General features: G+C 40.6%; 1 protein-coding gene across 1 annotated transcript; it reads right to left on the bottom strand.

Annotated features, from left to right (window-relative positions):
• Positions 1–63: 63 nt before the first annotated feature.
• On the bottom strand, positions 64–18,077 carry LOC113151495 (serine/threonine-protein kinase DCLK2-like). Its single transcript, XM_026344406.1, has 16 exons — positions 17,806–18,077; positions 16,075–17,254; positions 13,236–13,624; positions 10,076–10,202; positions 9,733–9,864; positions 9,224–9,312; positions 8,869–8,941; positions 8,484–8,589; positions 8,348–8,405; positions 7,880–7,999; positions 7,329–7,475; positions 7,106–7,239; positions 6,920–6,997; positions 6,646–6,742; positions 5,767–5,847; positions 64–5,490 (listed from the first exon to the last, which is right to left on the bottom strand). Exons 2-16 carry the CDS (start codon positions 16,505–16,507, stop codon positions 5,362–5,364), a joined length of 2,193 nt encoding a protein of 730 aa, XP_026200191.1. The 5' UTR covers positions 16,508–17,254; positions 17,806–18,077; the 3' UTR covers positions 64–5,361.
• Between the last annotated feature and the right edge of the window lie 808 nt (positions 18,078–18,885).

Here is an 18,885-nt window from a genome sequence, read left to right as displayed (position 1 = left end):
ACACCCTGCAGCTTTAATTTGTGTACAATACAATAGATCAACACAAAATAGACAACAGTGACATAGACCCAGCATCAACTTGATGCCACAGCATCCACTTTATTTTCACAGTTGAATGCATCTTTTCTTGATACAAATCAGGGTTTTTGTTTCATCCAAATGCCATCCCTGATTCCAACAAACATACATGATTCATAGCAACACACATAACATTACAGTTCATGGTTAGCATTAAAACATGTCTACAACATGTCGTCAAAACACTGTTCTCATATCTCCATGTTAACCCAGGACTAGTTTTCCTAAAATAATCTTATAGAGAGAAACGCTGGAACATAAAACAGCTGAGCTTTAATTCAGAATTCAAAGCACTTACCGTTCATCTTTGCTTCGCTTTAAAATTTTGAGCTAATGAGCCGTTAATAAATAGCAAAGTTATAAAATGGTACAAATAAATGTTCAGGCTTTTAGGTACTGTACCATTTCCAGGAAGATTGTCTTTAAAATTACACCAATTAAGAATCTAAGCGTGTATCCTCAAGCTCTTCATATACTTTAGTTGACTGAATTTAACACTAATGACTCTCAGCCTCAGATTCCTTTTAGGAAAACCAGCCTGGTTTCATTCAGAATCCTACATTTTCTACTGCACTTAATAAAAAAAGGAATCAATTCTTATCTAAAATGAGGCATGATGTGAAATGATTGCACGCACACATACACACTGCATTTGTTAAAAACGCACAAAGAGCCTAATAGCTGTAGCCACCCTGGGTCAAATCAGCTCTGAAATCCGCTCAATTACTTTGAGTCTTTGCTCACAACAGTGGAACCACACAGACAGTCTGAAATACTAATTGAACTCCAGCCAACTGTGGATGAAAGCTGCATTCAAGCCCCAAAGAGGGAATAATTACAATGTTCATGTGTTTAACAACCTATTTGAGTAGACTTTTGTCTGTTCCGCACATTGAACATACAAATTTAATAATAGATTTTATGCAGATTGTAGAGTTTATAAAAACAATCAGGCGCAGGTGGCGAATTCACTGACAGCCTGGAAAGCATGAGGAACATTTGCTCGAGTACAATGGTAGGCAGATAAGCAGGTTTTTTTTTTGTTTTGTTTTTGTCTGGGAACTGAAAGCAATGAAATTGGCAAAACTGTGGTGTGCTAGTCACACAACTACATAGGCGGGCTTTCAGTAAAAAAAACCTTGAAAACATTTAAAATCATGGATTTGTTTCAGTTGCACAAATATGCAACATTTCACACATTTATGGTTTGGCGACATGGTGAGATGTTTATAAGGTGCATTTAAAAAGAAGATATTTGAGTTCCAATTGTTGACTTGCAAACTTAATTGTCTTCTGTATATGGTAATTATTTTCTGACACTTTAATTTGTTTGTAAAATGTATTTTTTTTTGGTACCTTACCATGCAGCAAAAATAAAATGATGTCTTGCAACTGCAGTACCACATTGTGACCACACACAAACACACAATATGTTTCTTTAACCTTGTAAACTGAAAGGATTTCAGTTGCTTGTTGACCCAGGTGTGACTGCACTGCTAACAGCATCATCAGAAGGCTCCTTTTGGTTTGGTATAAAGCAAAGAGAAAAGACTTAAGACTAGTGGGTTTGTAGCAGGCATAGAAGGTCAAAGGCTGAGACACTGATTAAGAGTTTTGAAGTTCTTCTTGGGCCCCAATTGTAACTGCAGTAACCAATTTCATAGCAGCATTTAAATACATCAGTAGTATTAGCAAAGATAATACCATAGGTTTTATAATAATGAGTAGTGTTAGTGCAGACTTTAAGATGACATTTCTTACTGTCTGCAGATGTAAGTCATCAGCACTAAAGGTGTAGACAGGAGACAATATAAAAATATAAAATTAACATTAATAACAGTTGTTTAATATGGTAGATGCATGTTAATGTCTAAATATGAATATTTAACAACACAAAAAACTGAAAGTGGATAATGTCTGTCTCATAAGAGTATTATTTTAAACGGTGAATTGTAACCCTGAAATCTTAGTTAAAACGTGGATGATGATCACTTACATAGGGAATCTTTTCTGTGACACACCGTCAATATTTATTAATGTTCAAATTATCAGTTCCAAATGCTGTGCCGGATCTTATTTTGGAGTCTGTAGTGGTGCAATAATTAGATACTCAGTTTCTGATCATAGTTTAGTTTAAACTTTGTTTTCGGGGGGCCTGGGGCTTCCGAAGCCCAGATGAACTACACTTTTTACTGTCCTTGAACACCTCACAACACAAATGACTTACACTCTGTAGTGTCTATAAATGCAGTGTACAAAAGACAGTGTTTCTTACACATTGTGGGCACCTCAAATACCCAAAATCTGCAACATGGCTTCCACAGCACATCCTACCAAACTCTTAATCAGTGACTCCAACCAAAGGTCAAGGCCATGGACAGGTCGTGGTTAGGTCAGAACACTGCATCAGGTTAACACATTTACTCGACTGACACTTCTTTTCAAGTTTTTAAAAGGTGACACCCCTTTCCTTATTGCAGACACACACTTTCACGCTTTCCACATGATTTTAAGTTAAATAATTCCATTGTGAAAAATCAGTTACACTTATTTACACTCACACACACATTCTTGCTTTTCCCTCACCCTCAGTGATTTTTATAACCAGTAACATTGACAGACAGCATGATGAAGGTGTGGATGGAGCGATATGATTGGTGAATGACCCACTATGTCACATCTCACAGACACATGCCCATAAGGAAAGAGACCTGTCACTGTCCAGTCCTTTGTTGCAAGGTAACATTTGCTACCAGATCTATCAGGAGCTCAACTTTAAGGTAAGAACTCTTTCATTATACTTAGTCAACACCCTTCTGAAACCTTGGATCTTATGTTATTTATATGAATAAGTAGCTAACTGCTAAAAATACTTTTTTAAATGTGAAAATGTATCTATATCAATATGGTAAATCTTTTTTTTTTTATTCAAGATGTGATGTATCTTTAGGAAAAACAAGGTTTTTCAGAGTGCTAACACTGTGTCTGTGATGTGGTTGTTTTTTCATTGTAGTATTTTTTTTTTTTCCAAACTGCTACTGTTTCCCTACTTCACAACGGAGTCACACAGACAGACACAAATAGACAGAGTAATATTTACATTATTTACAATATTTGTTATCCTCCATAGCTGCAGGCGGGAGGAGAGGCAGGAAACTTGTTGTTGGATTAGGAATTTGCCCTTTAGCTCAGATATAATGCAGGTAGGAATCTTGAAAGTTTGTTGAAACAGTTTTGAAAATTGTGAAATTCACTCAGTTAATCTGAGATACAGTACAAAGCCTGGGAAATAGGACATGTGCAGGCGTTGGTTGATGGTAAGTGTCCTTTGGTGGGGATGAAAAAGGACACTGGGTCTGTAAATAAGGCTCATTGATTTCATGTTTTTATTGTACAAAAACAAACCTTTTATTTTACTGTTTTTTAATTAAAGTTGAGAATATGCTTTGATAAAATTCATACGGCCAAAACTCAGGTTGAAATTGGGATTTTAAAATGCTCTTCTACTCTGCAGCACTCTGCCCAATATTTCAGGTAGATAATTAGAATAAATTGACAAGACTCAAAATGTATAAATTAAGCTGAAATTATTTAAGTTTTGTGATTATTGAGAATGGTGAGCCTGGCTCAAAACTTCAAAACAACTATTTTGTCCCTCTACTGCTGTTCAATAAGTCTGGATCACAGGAGGGTTCAGCAGCACCTCTGCACATTACGATAAGTTTTGGAGGATAATACTAAAAAAAATACATTTGAAATAAGTCGTGTATGTCGTTGGCAGCTGCAGCAATAGTGGAGCATGCAATTAGTGTGATGATATTGTGAACTATTCCTTTAAACCAATCACCTTTTTTTTTACACGTCAATAAATTTAATAAAAAACTGTAAAACAACAACCAAAACAAAAACAATGAGCCTTATTTGTCAATGATTAGTGCTGTGGAAAAGAAGGTCATTAAGAGGTTTTATCAGCAGCGTAAACAGGCACAGTACTCATTTCTCCTCGGTTGGTGGGCGCCAAGTAGAAGAAGTGAGAAATGTCCTTCAAGCCAGCGGAAGTAGAGCTGGAGGGCAAAAGGCAGAAGAAATGGGACGTTTCCCAGAATAAACGGAAGACATCCTGGTTGCCAAGTGGCAGGGACTACAGAGAGAATCCCTAAACCAGGGGGAGTGTTTGTGAATGAATTAGCTGCTTCTATCGAAGGCTTTTCCGGAGCCTCAGAGTTATAGGTCTATCAGAGCAGATGCATGGGCCACTTCCATGAAATGGTCCAGTTCCATGAGACACTGGATGACGAAACTGGATGTGTCTAATAGCACCTTGGTGGTGTCCCAGTGTAGATGTGATGTGTCTTTCCAGCAGCAGTGAGGTGACTTTGTTTTGTCTAATCAAAACAAAGGTTTAATGGACCTCATTAGAGTATGTAAAAACTACAGCAGCAGAGACGGGACTTTAAGATCAAATGACACAGTCTAGACCAGAGGTGAAAACCATTTCCCTCTAGAGCTGCAGAGACTGAAAATAACAAAGTACATTAACAAAATGGAAAAAACAGGATAGGGTTTCCTCATCTGGGGTACAGGAACATGTTTGGTTTCCAACTGATAAGAGGATGTATTCTATACTAGTTTGGATTCCAATACATGAAATTGTAGGAGGTCTAAATCACAGTTCAGGTCTGGTTTTCAGGAGTTGAAACAGGACGTTCTAGACTAGATTTGTGGTTTCCTGTAGAAGACTGTGCTGTAAACCAGATTTGAGGGAATCTGTTTGGTTTCCTGCAGAACAATTGGGAGATTGCAGAGGTGATCAAAATGGATCAGGTTCTAGACCAGGGAAAAAAGTGGTTGAAAGAGCTTCTTGACTGATTGATCTTGAGGAAAGTGGTTGAATGGAAGCTGATTTGTTTCCTGTAGAAGAAATAGTGTTCTAGACCACAGGTATGCAGACTGGGCATTGCTCCATTGCAATCTAGTCTGTTCAGTTTCCAGAGTAGCAGTAGTCAGGGAACCAGTTTTGTTTCCAGTAGATGAAAACAGGTTAAATTCTAAATGCAGATATTGCTGATTTGTTTGGTTTCCAAAGGAGGATATGGTGTTTGATCAGGACTGGAGATGAGAAAACTATTTACCTATCATTATGAAAAATGGAGCAGTCTGAGGAAACTCATCTGGCCTCAAAGAACGAGTTCAAGTTCTGAAGGTGAGGAAACGTTTGGAGTGTCGAGTATCTCCAACAAATAGCATTAAATTTGGTTTCCAGTCTTTGAAAGCAGATGTGTTCTAGACTAGAGGTGAGGGAACCTGTTTAGTTTCCAGTATTGGTGAGTCCTCTGGTTCTGGTTCCAGTGTGTCTCCACTGGTGTGGTCTTCAGTGCTGCTCACAGTGTTGGAGTCTATCGGAGCGTCATCCTAAACAAATACACAGACGACAACAACAAGTCGCAGTATGAAAGTTAACGTAACCACTGAGTCACTGCTTTTAATACGATGCCTGTTTTTAAGATTCAGGTATGAATGATTTGACTGTGGCATTTTCAGAAAGAAGTGATCTTTAAAAGACTTTAAACTCAAACTCATCTGAAGAGGAATATATTTTCATAACAGAATAACAACCAGAGTGATAAACTTGGTTCCTCCTTTATTGTTTGAATGTGTTTGTTTACACATTTGTGTGTGTGCTCTTACCGTCACCCAGGGGTGTGACAGGACCTCCTCGGCAGTGAAACGAGCGTCTACATCGACCTGAAGCATTTGACTAATCAGCATCTGAGGAACAGGTCATGTGATTGTTAACGACCAGTAAACTGTTAGAATAGATGTATCTACTGTATATGTTGTGTTTGTGCTGCAAAAAGTCTTCTCCAGCACATCCCAAAGATTCTTAATGAGGTTAAGGCCTGGACTCTGTGGTGGCCAGTCCATGTGTAAAAATGATGTGTCATGCTCCCTGAACCACTCTTTCACAATTTAAGTCCAATGTATCCCGACATTGTCAACGTGGAATATGTCCGTACCATCAGGGAACAAAAATCCACTGATAAAAATCCTGGTCATTCAGTATATTCAGGTTGTCAGGTGACCTCATTCTTTGGACACATAACGTTGCTGAACCTAGACCTGACCTACTTTAGCAACCCCAGATCATAGCACTGCCCCCACAGGCTTGTAAGGAGGCACTAGGCATAATGAGTGCATCACTTCACCTGCCTATCTTCTTATCCTGATGCTCCCATCACTCTGGAACAGGGTAAATCTGAACTCATCAGACCACATGACCTTCTTCCATTGCTCTAGAGTCCAATCTTTATGTTTATATTTTTATAAGGCTACACAGCTGTTTAGTCCCAATCCCATGAGTTCCCTTCACATTGCTGTCTAACTTTCACAATAAAATATAGCCATGAGATCACCAAACATTGAAGTGATTAACATCTTTTCCACGACCACAGGATATGACTTCCAACATGGTTATTTAAGTAATGAGAAGATGCTCAATGCATCAGTTAGGGTTAAATGACTTGTTGCCAGCTGAAACATGTATGTTCTGTTGACAGAAACTGGTACCTTTGCTGGCAGGCTGACGGTGTCCCAGTCTGGAGATGGAAATTCCAGTTTCCCTCTGAGGATCTGATCAAACAACTCCTCCTGGACATTATTCTCACTAAGGCGGAAGAATATATATATTATTATTGTTGTTGTTGTAATATAATAGCTAATATTTAATATAAAACAAAATAAGTACAAATAACACAGTGAACAACAAAGATGTATACAATCAATTAAAAAGTTCTAGTGGGTATTTCATTGTGGATTTTTACAAATCTTTCTATTCACTGACCTTCTGAATGGAGGAAATCCACACAGCAGGATGTAAGTGATCACTCCAGCTGCCCAGATATCCACCTTTAGACCATAGCTACACACACATTCACACAAGAGTTTATCAAGAGGTGTCCATTAACATTTTCTTTCTTTTAACTATAATACCCAGAAAAGAATTTTTAAATTAAATTATCTCTCTCACCCCGTCTCTGCGATGATCTCTGGAGCTACATACGTCGGCGTCCCACAAACTGTGTACAGTGGTCCCTCCACCACTGTCGCTAAACCAAAGTCACCCAGCTTCAGTGACTTAGTGCCATCTGGATACTCACACACCTGCAGTACACCAAGACAAACACTTCAGATCTTTTAAAAGAAACACATTTTATCTAAGATATATTAAAACTAACAACACGTGTGCCTACCAGCAGGTTCTCTGGTTTGATGTCTCGGTGGACGATGTTCATTCGGTGCAGGTATTTTATGGCTCCAGCCAGGTTGAACACCATGGCGCTGGCATCATGCTCGCTGTACTTTGTGGAGGAGGTGATGGCGTCGAACAGGTCACCACCCTGAAGGAGGCATAAAATATTAAATCCAGGCATACTTTAAATAATTCTACGTTTTATCAGCTGTAAGGTACGGTGGCCACTGAGGACGAAGGATTTAAAGAGGGAAAACGCAGTAAAAATATCAACATGATAACAAAAGTCATATAGAAAAGGAAAAAACACGCAACAATATTAGCTTCACAGAAAGTACACAGGAGAAGTGATGAGTTTGCTTGCCCTCACGCCAGCATGATCCAATCACATAACTGGCTCTAGATGGCGTAGCAAAGAAACAAAGTCACGTAGATTGATGCAGTCAACTTCTAAAACAGGCTCAATGATATTTGTACTTTCACTCTGAAATGTGCTTTGTCCTTAGGGGCCACTGTAGCAAGGACAAAGAAGAGGAAGCAAGAAGGAAGCACCTTGACGAGCTCCATCACCAGAAACAGCTGAGTGGGAGTTTCGTCCACCTCGATTAACTGGATGATGCTCGGATGTCGAACCCTCCGCAGCACCGCCACCTCGTTCTCTATCAGGTGCTCCTGATCACATAGATAATAGAGATAAGAGATAATAGATAAGAAATGCACTACACATCATTAAACTTTTAATCATTTCTGTTTTTGTGACATGCTTAAAAACAACTATAACAGAATAGAATCGGTACAGGATCGTTATCATCATTAGCGTTAATCTTAGTCCATAGTTTGGATGAATGCTCTTTGATTTGCTGGAGGTTCTATGTGGTTAAAGCCTTTTATTTTAACTCTGCTATAAGCTGGATAATCTACTCTAATTTGTGCATTAAACACTCAGGAGTGGTGACACTATGTACTCAGTGTAATCTCTAGTTAATGAAGTGATGGAATGGAAGTTTAATTCGCTGTTACCTTCCCACAGCAGCGAGCTTTGTCAATAATCTTCAGGGCGTACTCCTGTCCTGTCGACCTGTTGGTTAAATCACTCTAAAGTAAGTCGGATGACTAAGACTCACACACACAGACAGGATGTTATGAAGATATTTACCTCTCCACACACTCCTTCACTACGGCAAAGTTTCCATCTCCAATCACTTTACCGACTTTGTACTTCTCGTTGATGATCGAAGAAGAAACCAACCGATTTCCGTTCACTGTGATGAGAAGAACATGGATTTTTAAGTTCAGGATGCTAACTAGGTCTTTTCTGTTTCAGAAGTTTCCGTTTTTACTCGGTGTGTTGACTTTGAAACACTCTTTGGACCCTCAGTGTGAAAGCCGAGACAAAACTTTGATGCCACAGGCTCAAGTCTTTGAAAGAGTAAATCCAGAGTAAAAGACTTTTTAGGTATTTTCAGGTCGTCTTCTCAGCAAACACCTTGATAAACACACATTGTAGACATAAAACTACAAAAACATAAAATCATACACACCTTCCACAGTGGGATCATCTGACTGCTCAGCCTCTCCGTTAACGTCTGTGGAGGAGGTGCGACGAGGCGACATCTGCACAGAACATTAAGACAAGATTTATTATTGATATAAAAATAGACGAGAGAGTGAGGATAAAAAGTAGAAAGAGATAAATATGGAAACAACATTACACCTGACTGAAAGATTTAGAGAAAGGATAAAGGAGGAAAGGAGACAGAAACTGACTCAGGTGTCAGGTGATAACGAGACGTGAATACATTAGATAATAACAACATAACAGTAAAATAACTACTAACTACTCCCACTATGATCAGACACAGTTTTCTGGTTCATAACCCAAACGATCAATCTGACCTTTAGGCTGCGCCGAGTCCCAGGACTAGTGGGCGAGGCACCGGACCGGGGCGACTTCCCAGCTGACTGCGATCCTGAGGCCTCATTGGCTACAAGCAAGAAAAAGAAGCCATCCGATGAATCACAGTAGTCTTGTTATTAGCATTTTGAAGTGACGTAGAGTTTTTCCTAACTGTGTCAACAAAGGTGCATTAGCAGTGTCTGTGATACACAACTCATAGAGGTGGATTCAAGTCCAAAACACTCGTTCACAGATTGTGACGAAGATTTCCATCCCAAGAAGGATTTACTAACAGACCTTCTTGGACCATACTCAGGTGCAGACAATAGGCCCAAAACAGAGCCAAATACTGCTACAGTATGAATTTAGGTCAGCTCACAGTTGGTTCCCCAGAGCCTGGACACTAAAAATATATATAAAATATAAATATTCATTGTCTTTAATGAAAAGAAACGTGTTTTAAGCAGCCACTCTTTATCTGTGTGTGGTTTTCTCCATTGGGTCACACCTGGGCCAGGAGACTTTGTTCTGGACGGGCCTTTGGGTGGTGTTTTGGAGGAGGAGAAACCACAACCGCTGGATGTCTTGGGTGTTGTAGTTTTCTGAGGAGCAGTTGAGCGAGATGCTTTGGCCTTACACTCTGCACAACAACAAAGAAGAATAAATAGTTCAGTTATCACATTAATATTCATGAGAAGCAGCAGTTTAATTCAGTCATTTAAGAGATAACACTGGTGTCTATAGGTCTGACTGTGAGCTCATTTTAAAAGACTTCAATCTATAAAACATAAATAGTTTACAACTAATTAAAAATATGGCAGCAGCCCTGAAATGATTAAAATGTATCTCACCGTTAACAAAAGCCTGCGTTTTGCCGCAATGTGTCAGCACAAAGTCGTCCTGAGCGTAGCGAAACTTCTCCGGCCCACATGCCATAAACACATCGTCGTCTCCGAAAAAATCCTGCAGACATGTGAGCTACACACACACACACACACACACACACACATGGATTCATCAAACGTTTGGAGATGACATACATGTCAGTGTGTGTGTGACTAAGCAGACGACAACTGGGAGTAGTCTCATCACGTTTGCTGCTGCCAGCGCTGACACACAAACACATACTCTGTGCTATCCAAGAACTGTCCGGGGGATTTAATACAAATCGCAGGATCAAAATGTCCCAGATTTAGGCAAAGAGAGAGCGGAGTCCACAAAATGTGGGAGGTGGTAAAAAAGCGAGATCATCAGAGATGTGGGAACCAGAATGTGACAGCTACATTCATCCTCATGTCTTTGCAGAATACGTTGTTCTAGAAACTTTGAACATTAGTGGGTCAGTTCCTCTCTGCTGGGCTTTTGTTCTCACAGTGATAAATCACCTTATTCAACAAAACAGTCTTAAAGAGACTAACTGTCAAGTACTACACATGTCCAAACCATTTACCATGTGCAGTATTTCTAGGTTTTGCCTTTTCAGACTATTCGGCTTATTAAATGTGAGAGAGGCCTTTCTGATTGGCTCTTTAGCTTAGCGAATCACTGCGTGAGAAGAGACCCCAGTGCCATTTACATCTTGTCAGACATATTCTCATATAGAAGTAGCTATAAACTGTCTGCGGTGAGTAAAACTGGTGTGAAAATAGTGAGCAAACGCTGCAAAGTGCTGCTTTGTTTAGTGTGTATGTGTCGGCAGTCCTGGATCTTCCTCTGCTGTCCCTTTTCTGAACGACGAATACAGAATACTGCCACCTGCTGGTATAGAGAGACATGAGGCGACAACAGTCGGTCTCTGGTTCTTCGATGTGGACTTGGTGTGTCATTGCTCTCACACCTGTTACAGTTTTATGTGAATTAAAGAAACCAGGTATAATGTGTTGATTAGAGATTATCTATCACTAAACACCATCAGGAAGACGGCTCATAGGAACTGAATTCACTCTGCAACGTAACACGTCATGAGAATAGTAGGTCTGTTTCTAGTGTGACAGGCTGCTAATCTTAGCGTACTGAGGTTTGCACCAGATGCTTGTCGAGAATCACTGATCTGACACCAAATCCATGCACAATAATTACGCATTGGTGCACAAAACAGCCCATGGAAGCAGCTTGTGAGTCATGGCAGGCCGAGGGCAGCCAGCTGAGCTCCCACTGGCTCCTCTGCAATTCAAACACTTAATCTGACTTACCTGTCAAGTACTTAAAAAAAAATGTCTGTGCATGGTTCATAGTATCATCACTTTACATTTTAAACACAGTACTGCATGTATTCAGTACTAACAGATAGGAAAGTGGTATTCTGCTCATAGTAAATAAGCAGATTTGCTAAAATGTCATCTCCTTTCACAAATAGAGGAAGAGAGAGAGAGAGAGTGCTGCAGGGAGGAACTGGCTGCACGACTGTTTATTTGTGCATAATTTACACATGAACTTGACACTTTCTTCCCTTTTTACTTCAGTCATCTTCTTTTTTCCTCCGTCTCTCTTTCGTTTTTCTTCCCTCTCCGTCCCAGTTTCACCCTTTTCTCCTCTTTCCCTTCCTCCTTTCCTTTGTCCTCCACTTCACCTCCTCCGTCCCATCGCCATCACTTCCTCTTTGTTTTACTTTTTACTCCACCTCAAGAACTGCACTGTGTGTGTGTGTGTGTGTGTGTGTGGTGAGAGTTTGCTACTGGACGCCTGGTTGCTGTGGTAACCACACTGCAGTATTAGTGTGTGTGTGTGTGTGTGTGTGTGTGTGTGTGTTTAATGGGGTTTGTGTCCTGCTGTTTGAAGCGGCTGCACAAACTGAAAGGATGAAGGAGAACGTGCGCACACACACACTGGCCTTGTTCCATTGAGACTGACTGAGTCTGAAAAGTGTCTGAGGGAAACAGAGTAAAAGCTGTTGCAATACACTGCCTTCAAAATAAAAGCCCTCAAAATGACAAACTGTCTCTGTGCTGCTGTTTTAACATAGATGTGTTGAGTATAACATCACTGAAAAGACACTTAAGTAAAACCTTGATAGTAAACAGCTACTGTTTCATAATGTATCTTCACTATCAGTTAAAACCATATTATGTTGAGTGTTTCTAAACCCTAAAAAAATATAAAGTGCAACTGTCAAGTCCAAGTTCCCAAATAAGTTTTCTTCCCAAGTTGGCAACCTTTTCACTCTCTAATTTCTCAAACTGTTGATATGAAGCAGATTCAAAGATTTAACCTGAGAGCAGTCATTTTGCTAAATGTTGGCTACAACTACAGGTTCAAGACAAATAATAAATATTTGTCAATTTAGCTGCACATGAAGATTTTATTAAAACAAAATGTTATTAAAGCTTAACTTTAAATAAATATATTGTACCTGTGCTGTACTGTATACTGTACAATTTAATATTTGCCTTCAGAAATAATAATTATTGTAATGAATGCTTTTATTTTGAAGGCAGCTTCCACTGCTTTTATTTTCTCAAGGTTGATGCTGCAGCAACAATGAGTAAACACAGTTTTGTGCTTACTGGATAATCTGTATTTTTATACAGTGTATAAATCTTAGCTGCTTTCTCTACAACAACCCTCCGTCAGTCACACTGACGCCTTCACAGGCTTCTCTGACGTCTCCTCTTTTCTTCGGCTCTCCGCCGTCATTGTGTCACTGCCAACACTCTTATCTGCAACTTCAAAGTCTGTGTGTCTGTGTTTAAAAATAACCGCGCCAGTGAACGTGTGATAATCCACAATCCTTAACTCAATACGAACTCACAAAAGACTTTCAGAGAGGATCAGAGCATATTCAGGGTGTGTTTCACATGGCAAAGGGGAAAATTAAGTCTAGCTGACTGTTGCAGTTCTGAGGCTTTAAACAGACACTGATTTAACTAAAGGTACCTTATCTTAAACGCCTCAGAGGCTAAACTCACTGCCCCAACTCTACATATTAATATTACACATGATAAATAAGTTTTTCCTTTTACTATTTGGCCAAATTACACTCACTTCACTCTGTTTCAACAAGTATCATCTCACCTGTTTCCCATCTAGCGTGTAGAGCCTCTTCACCGCTCCAGAGTCCAGCTTGATGGCCTCGGTGATGTCAGCCAGCACTTGATCGAAGGAGTGAGCCGTCTTCTTGTTCAGCAGGATCCTCACGGCCTTACGGGGCTTCACCCCGCTGCGGATCACCGTCACCAGCTTGGGCTTGATGAAGTCTTTGCTCTCTCTGCCCTCACGACCCTCAGGACGCTCCTTGGTGCTGGCGGTCGTGCTCGCCGACACGCCGGTGGACGCGGTGGTGGACCGGGGTGAGTTTGCTGCTCCTGCTCCAGCACTGGCCCCGGGTTTCCAGCTTGGGATGGATATCTTGGTGTAGTCGACCTTTCGGTAAGGCTCGTTAGAGGCACACACATAGCACTCACCTGAGCAGAGAGAGAGAGAGATGGAAGAAAAGTTAGAAATTTTATATTCAAATTGTTATAAAGTTATAAAAAAAAACAGCTTAGTGGTGAAAAACACCAACGTGATATGATTTTCATATTTGTAACTGTGGTTTTTAAGCCTAAAAAAAGTGACGGTATCTTTTGTAAAAGGTGAGTTCAGGGTCAAAGCTCCAGTGCTGGAGAATGACTGATGTCACAAAGTGTGGTAATACAAGCCCTGTGTGTGCAGATGATCAAAGAAAGGTGACAGCAGATGTCAGATTCACTGTCGTCTCTCACTCTGTGGTGGTGACGTGAGGTGGAAAACTAAACAGTGAAATAAATACATAAATAAAAGAAATGTTTAGAGCTAGTTAATTACACAAAAAATGTAAAAGCGAGCTCTTGTGTTATTTTAAGACGGCCTTTTAATATCTTTTTTCTTTTAATGTTCAGAGAAGCTTCAGTGAGTTTCAAATATTTCACTATATTGCTTAAAATGATTAAAACAATTGAAATATTAAAATAGTCACATTTAAATTTTATTCAACTAAATAGTTACAGCTCTATTATTAGAAGTTTTATGTTAAAATAATAAGTTATACTGAGCCTCTCCAGCTTATCGCACATGTACAGTAGCCTGCAGTCTCCCGTTTTACCTTATATGGTTGAAAATGGTCGTCCTTGTGCTGCCTCTCTCCTCCACCTTCATATATCTCGAGGCAGCTCTCACTATCTTTCCAACACACGCACACCTTCCTCTCCCTTTTTCCACACACAAACCTGTCGGCCTCTGTATCCCTCAAACGCTCACCTTTCTCCCTCTCTTTGTAATCCCTGCTACATGTCCACACGTCTCTCTCTCTCCCTCCCTCTCTCTCCAGGTGTTCTGTGTTTGACCTTGTCTCTCCACATGCTGACTTTCACTTTGCTATTCAAACCAGCTGGGCAGGACTGCTCTGGCTTTTTATTCAAATACCAGATGGACTAAACACAAAAAACCTTCAGTCTGTTGGTCAGTCTGCAGAGCACCGTGCCAATATGGAGGTAAATTACTAACCAGTGCCACATCAGGACAGACAATAAGCTCCACACTTGCTTTTTTTTACCTGTTTCCCAAAAGCGTCCATCAACTTGTCATTTAGTGCTGAAACTATTTGTCTTATAATCAGTTATATGGTCAGAAAATACGCTTTAGCTTGACTAAATTGAGCAAACATTTCCAAAAATGTGTTAATTTCATACTATTAGTTGAAATATACTGCATCACCCCACCCATGCAATCATACAGTCATCACTCCGAGACCACGAGCACACTCACAAGCCACAAATAAGGTTTTAAAGAAAGACCTAGAGGTTGCTAATTAAAGATCAGGTATCCTGTCACAGCTGCCCACAAAGCAAATATTTTAAAACACACATTTGTGTTGTAAACTCAGTCACATCAGTCTGACTTAAGTTGGTTGAAGCATGTTTTAGGTGCTTAAAACCACCCAAACAAACAGTCTAGTCCAGGCACCCGTGCTGTTCCAGCTTTATGCAGCTCGACTGCAGGATCATTAACAATGAGTTTCCCACTTTCGATTTGCAGCTTTAGTCCATCACAGTCTCCTATGTCGTTAGTTCTACGAAGTGCTCAAGAGTGATGCATCTGTCTTTCACAACATCTCTGGCTGAACAGTTTCCTGGCTCTAAAACTCATTAGCGTACATTACAACCAGTCACACATCAATATTGATGATAAGTGATATCACTGAGCCGCTGGTCTGCTTCAGGCTAAATGGCTTTAGATAAGAGAGGAAGAGGAAACAAACTGGACTTTTAAATAAATATTATTCCATGGCAGTGAGTGTTTACACTTTGAAATGTGAAGGGGAAGATTTCTGTGGATTTTATCACGTTCATACTGTACATTTTGGCTTGTTGGTTCTTCAAACGCTCAAATGTTTATCCGATAGTCCAGTGCAAAAACAATAAAGGTTTTGTTGTTTCAGTCTCAATAATCAGTTTTTGTAATTATTATTTTGAAATGCACAATTTTCTGTTGAAAGCAGAACAAAACACAGGATGCGATCATTTAAACTCTAAATGTATTTTTGTGGTGATACCTGATGGTAGGTGGGACGGTTTGGTCTCCATTTAGTGTTTACGATGTTATTGTATTGACTGTGAACTAATTATTCTGCTTTTAATGTGAGCAGAAATAAATAATTGAAGTGGTTTGTTTTGTTTTTTTACAACAAGGACAGAGTGGAAGGAGACAGTGAAGAAGTTTAACGACGAAAGCTCAATTAGGACATAGTGATAATTGGCTATTATGCAGAGGACAGACATTCCCATAAACAGCTCTGCTGCACTTTGTATGCTAATCAGAAATATGTTGCACACACACAGGTTCCAAAAATGTTGAAGAATTAGTGAGTAGAACCAAACTGAGCAAAGAGAGTTACCTTCCACCAGCTCGTCCATGCTCGTGATCTTCTTGCTGCCATCTATAGTGTAGATCGAGCGCACCCCTTGTGGCAGATGCAGGTTATCCGCCAAAGAGCGCGTCAGCTCCATCAGCAGCGCGTCGTAAGAGCGGAACCGATCGCTGGAAACAGCATACACCAGACCCTTGAAGTACCGGTCCCCGTTGCGGTAGAACCTGACCTTTTTGGCCCGTTTCTCTGAGGTGAGCGCCTGCAGGGTTCGGGTCCGGTAGTAGCTGCAGTTGGCACTGTGGGCCGGGCTGGGAACCAGGCTACTGCCCCTGGAGCTGGGGCCAGATCCTCCACCACCACTGCCAGTGGAGTCATCTCTCTTGGGCCTGGTAGAGCGTCCTCGACGAACCTTGTCTCGTTCGTCAAAATGCTCCAGTTCGAGGGTCTTACTTAGAGACATCGTGAAAAATGGTCCAGTAGGGTTCAACAGAGTCTTTACTACATAAGATTCATCCTCCAACAGTAAAGGAACAGTGACTCTTATCCTGGTTCAAGTGGTTCTGAGCTTTTCCTAGACCCAGTAGTCAAAATCTGCTGCAATCCTAGTAATGTTCAACCTGCATACTTCCAAGATGCTTTATAGTCCAGATGTTATAAAACCTTGACACTTTTTTGGTAACGTGGTTGAAGTATGTTCAGTTTAACTGAAGTCTCTCCAGCACAAAAATAATCCCAGCAAAGAGAAGACACATGTGCTCCCAGTACCTATCTGGTACATCCAGTGGTATCCAACCCAAATTTGATTTAAAAACCCAAAACTGTCATTTATCTACTAAAAGAATCCTAAAATTCAAGCATTTTGTTCATGCATTAGTTAATACAAAGGATTTTCCTCCACCTTAAGAAAATTTAAATGATTATATTCAGATCAAACCATCAGATCCACCCCTTACCACAGCGATTGTCTACTCTCAATTTACTGATTTGCTCGTGTCCTCCTAATAACCTTTCTGCTGTCTCAATAACCCAACTTCAACCTCAATAATCTGGCTTTAAACCTACTGCATTGTTGCAAAGACCTGGTACAAGCACACTGAGTCCCGGGAGTCCAGCTGAGTTGTAGTAATCCCGGTTTGTTCGTTTTGGGGGGGGGGCTTTCTGTCCTGCTCACACTCTGTCTCCCAGTGTCCTCAGCACCCCTCCATCACTGACAAAAAAAAAGAGATGACAATCACATGGTTTACTGACAAGACAGATCTCTATCGTCCTGAGATGGTACATTCAGCCTATCTGTCCAGGTGCAGCAGGAATTGTCCTGAAATCAGTGACGTGAGGACACCTAACGCAGGCTTCTGCTTAATTAAGAGAGCTACACAGAGTGGGCTTTCATTAGGAGATCATTAGTGAACCTGCTTACGCAGCTTCTGCATGCACAGTGTGAATACATTCAAAATAAAACATGCACAAGAGGCTTTTATGTGAAACAGTCACCGTATGTTTTAGTGAAATGAAGAATTTCCTGCAGGATCAGAGAGATGATGTTGATTGATGTCCGGTCAGATCGAATTGATCTGAACCAAAAACTGTGAGGATGCAGATGAACTGACTGTAAAACCTGTGAGCTGTTTGCTTTTTATCTGATAAGCGAATTGACTTTATCCATCTATCCACCCAAACACTGCTAAGCTGTGCTGACAGCGCCATTCACACACACACACACACACACACACACACACACACTGGGAGGGAGGCACCTACCAATAATGCCGTGAAACCGGTTTGTTGCTATGGAGGCTTTCTCCTCCTTCCACCCTCCCGGTGCTCGGTGTGCTCCCGAACAACCGGCGGCTCCAGCCGGACTGATCCGCTGCAGCTGAGGCGACCCGGTCCGGGCTGGTCCGCTGACCGGGGATTCAGGGATGCGGCGGCGTGCGTCAGGCTCCACCGGAGGAGAACCGGGATGCAGCGAGACAGGCGGCGGACAGCAGCATGGCCGCTGCAGCAGGGAGAGGCGAGACCGGCTGAACCCCCCTCCCCTCCTCGCTCCTCCGCGGCTGTACGTGATGACACGTCCCCCCTCCCTCTCCCTCTCCCTCTCTCTCTCTCTCTCTCTCTCTAGTCTTTGTCGACCTCGCTCGACCGTCTCTCGCCTTCCTGCCTTTTGTCTGGCTCCCTCTGAAATTCAGATTCACTTGGTTTTATTGTCTGTTGCAGCAGGAAACAGAATCAGATCACTCATTACACAAACGTAGAAACATTCACATTAAACGTTTATTTAATAAATATTTCAAATTAATTTAAAAGAAATCAGTTTTTTTTTTATTTGCCTCTCATCAATCATTGCACAAATCTTCAGATTTAGCTTGTGACCTTTTGGAGGGGCCTGACCTCTTGGTTGGAAATCACTGGACTCATTAAACTGCTTATTAAATAGATCAAAGTAGCTCCACCCTAAACAGCTACAACAACATAGCACTGATACATTCTTATTAATAATGCAATAACATACTCTAATATGCAGTAATATGATAATGATGCAGTCACATGGTTCAAACACTTAAGTATGTTAAGTATGTTTCCTGTTAACATGTAGTTTTGCTTCAGTACAATTTTGAATGCACTTTACTTGGTATGAATGTGGTATTTGTACACGTTTGTATTTTACTAAACATAAACATTTTATGATCACAGAGAAAATAGAAAAGAGCACCTCTATCTCCATTTGTCTTTTTTTTTTTGCTGAAGTGTTGTATTAATGTGTAAAAACAAGCTTAAGCAGCTTAGTCCTAAATAACCACATTTGCCAAAAAAAAAAAAAAAAAAACATCTTATATTTTA

Source organism: Anabas testudineus, chromosome 18 (assembly GCF_900324465.2).
Source record: "Anabas testudineus chromosome 18, fAnaTes1.2, whole genome shotgun sequence".
Classification (NCBI taxonomy): domain Eukaryota; kingdom Metazoa; phylum Chordata; class Actinopteri; order Anabantiformes; family Anabantidae; genus Anabas; species Anabas testudineus.
This window is presented reverse-complemented; position numbering and strand designations above follow the sequence as displayed.

What these genes read in the sequence shown, in the direction of transcription:
- LOC113151495 (XM_026344406.1), bottom strand. Translation starts at nt 16,507, where the DNA reads ATGTCTCTAAGTAAGACCCTCGAACTGGAGCATTTTGACGAACGAGAC. An exon ending in GTGAAGGAGTGTGTGGAGAG is followed by an intron (nt 8,406 to 8,483) that starts GTAAATATCTTC and finishes TTTAACCAACAG; the next exon opens with GTCGACAGGACAGGAGTACG. An exon ending in GGATTTCCTCCATTCAGAAG is followed by an intron (nt 6,743 to 6,919) that starts GTCAGTGAATAG and finishes CTTCCGCCTTAG; the next exon opens with TGAGAATAATGTCCAGGAGG.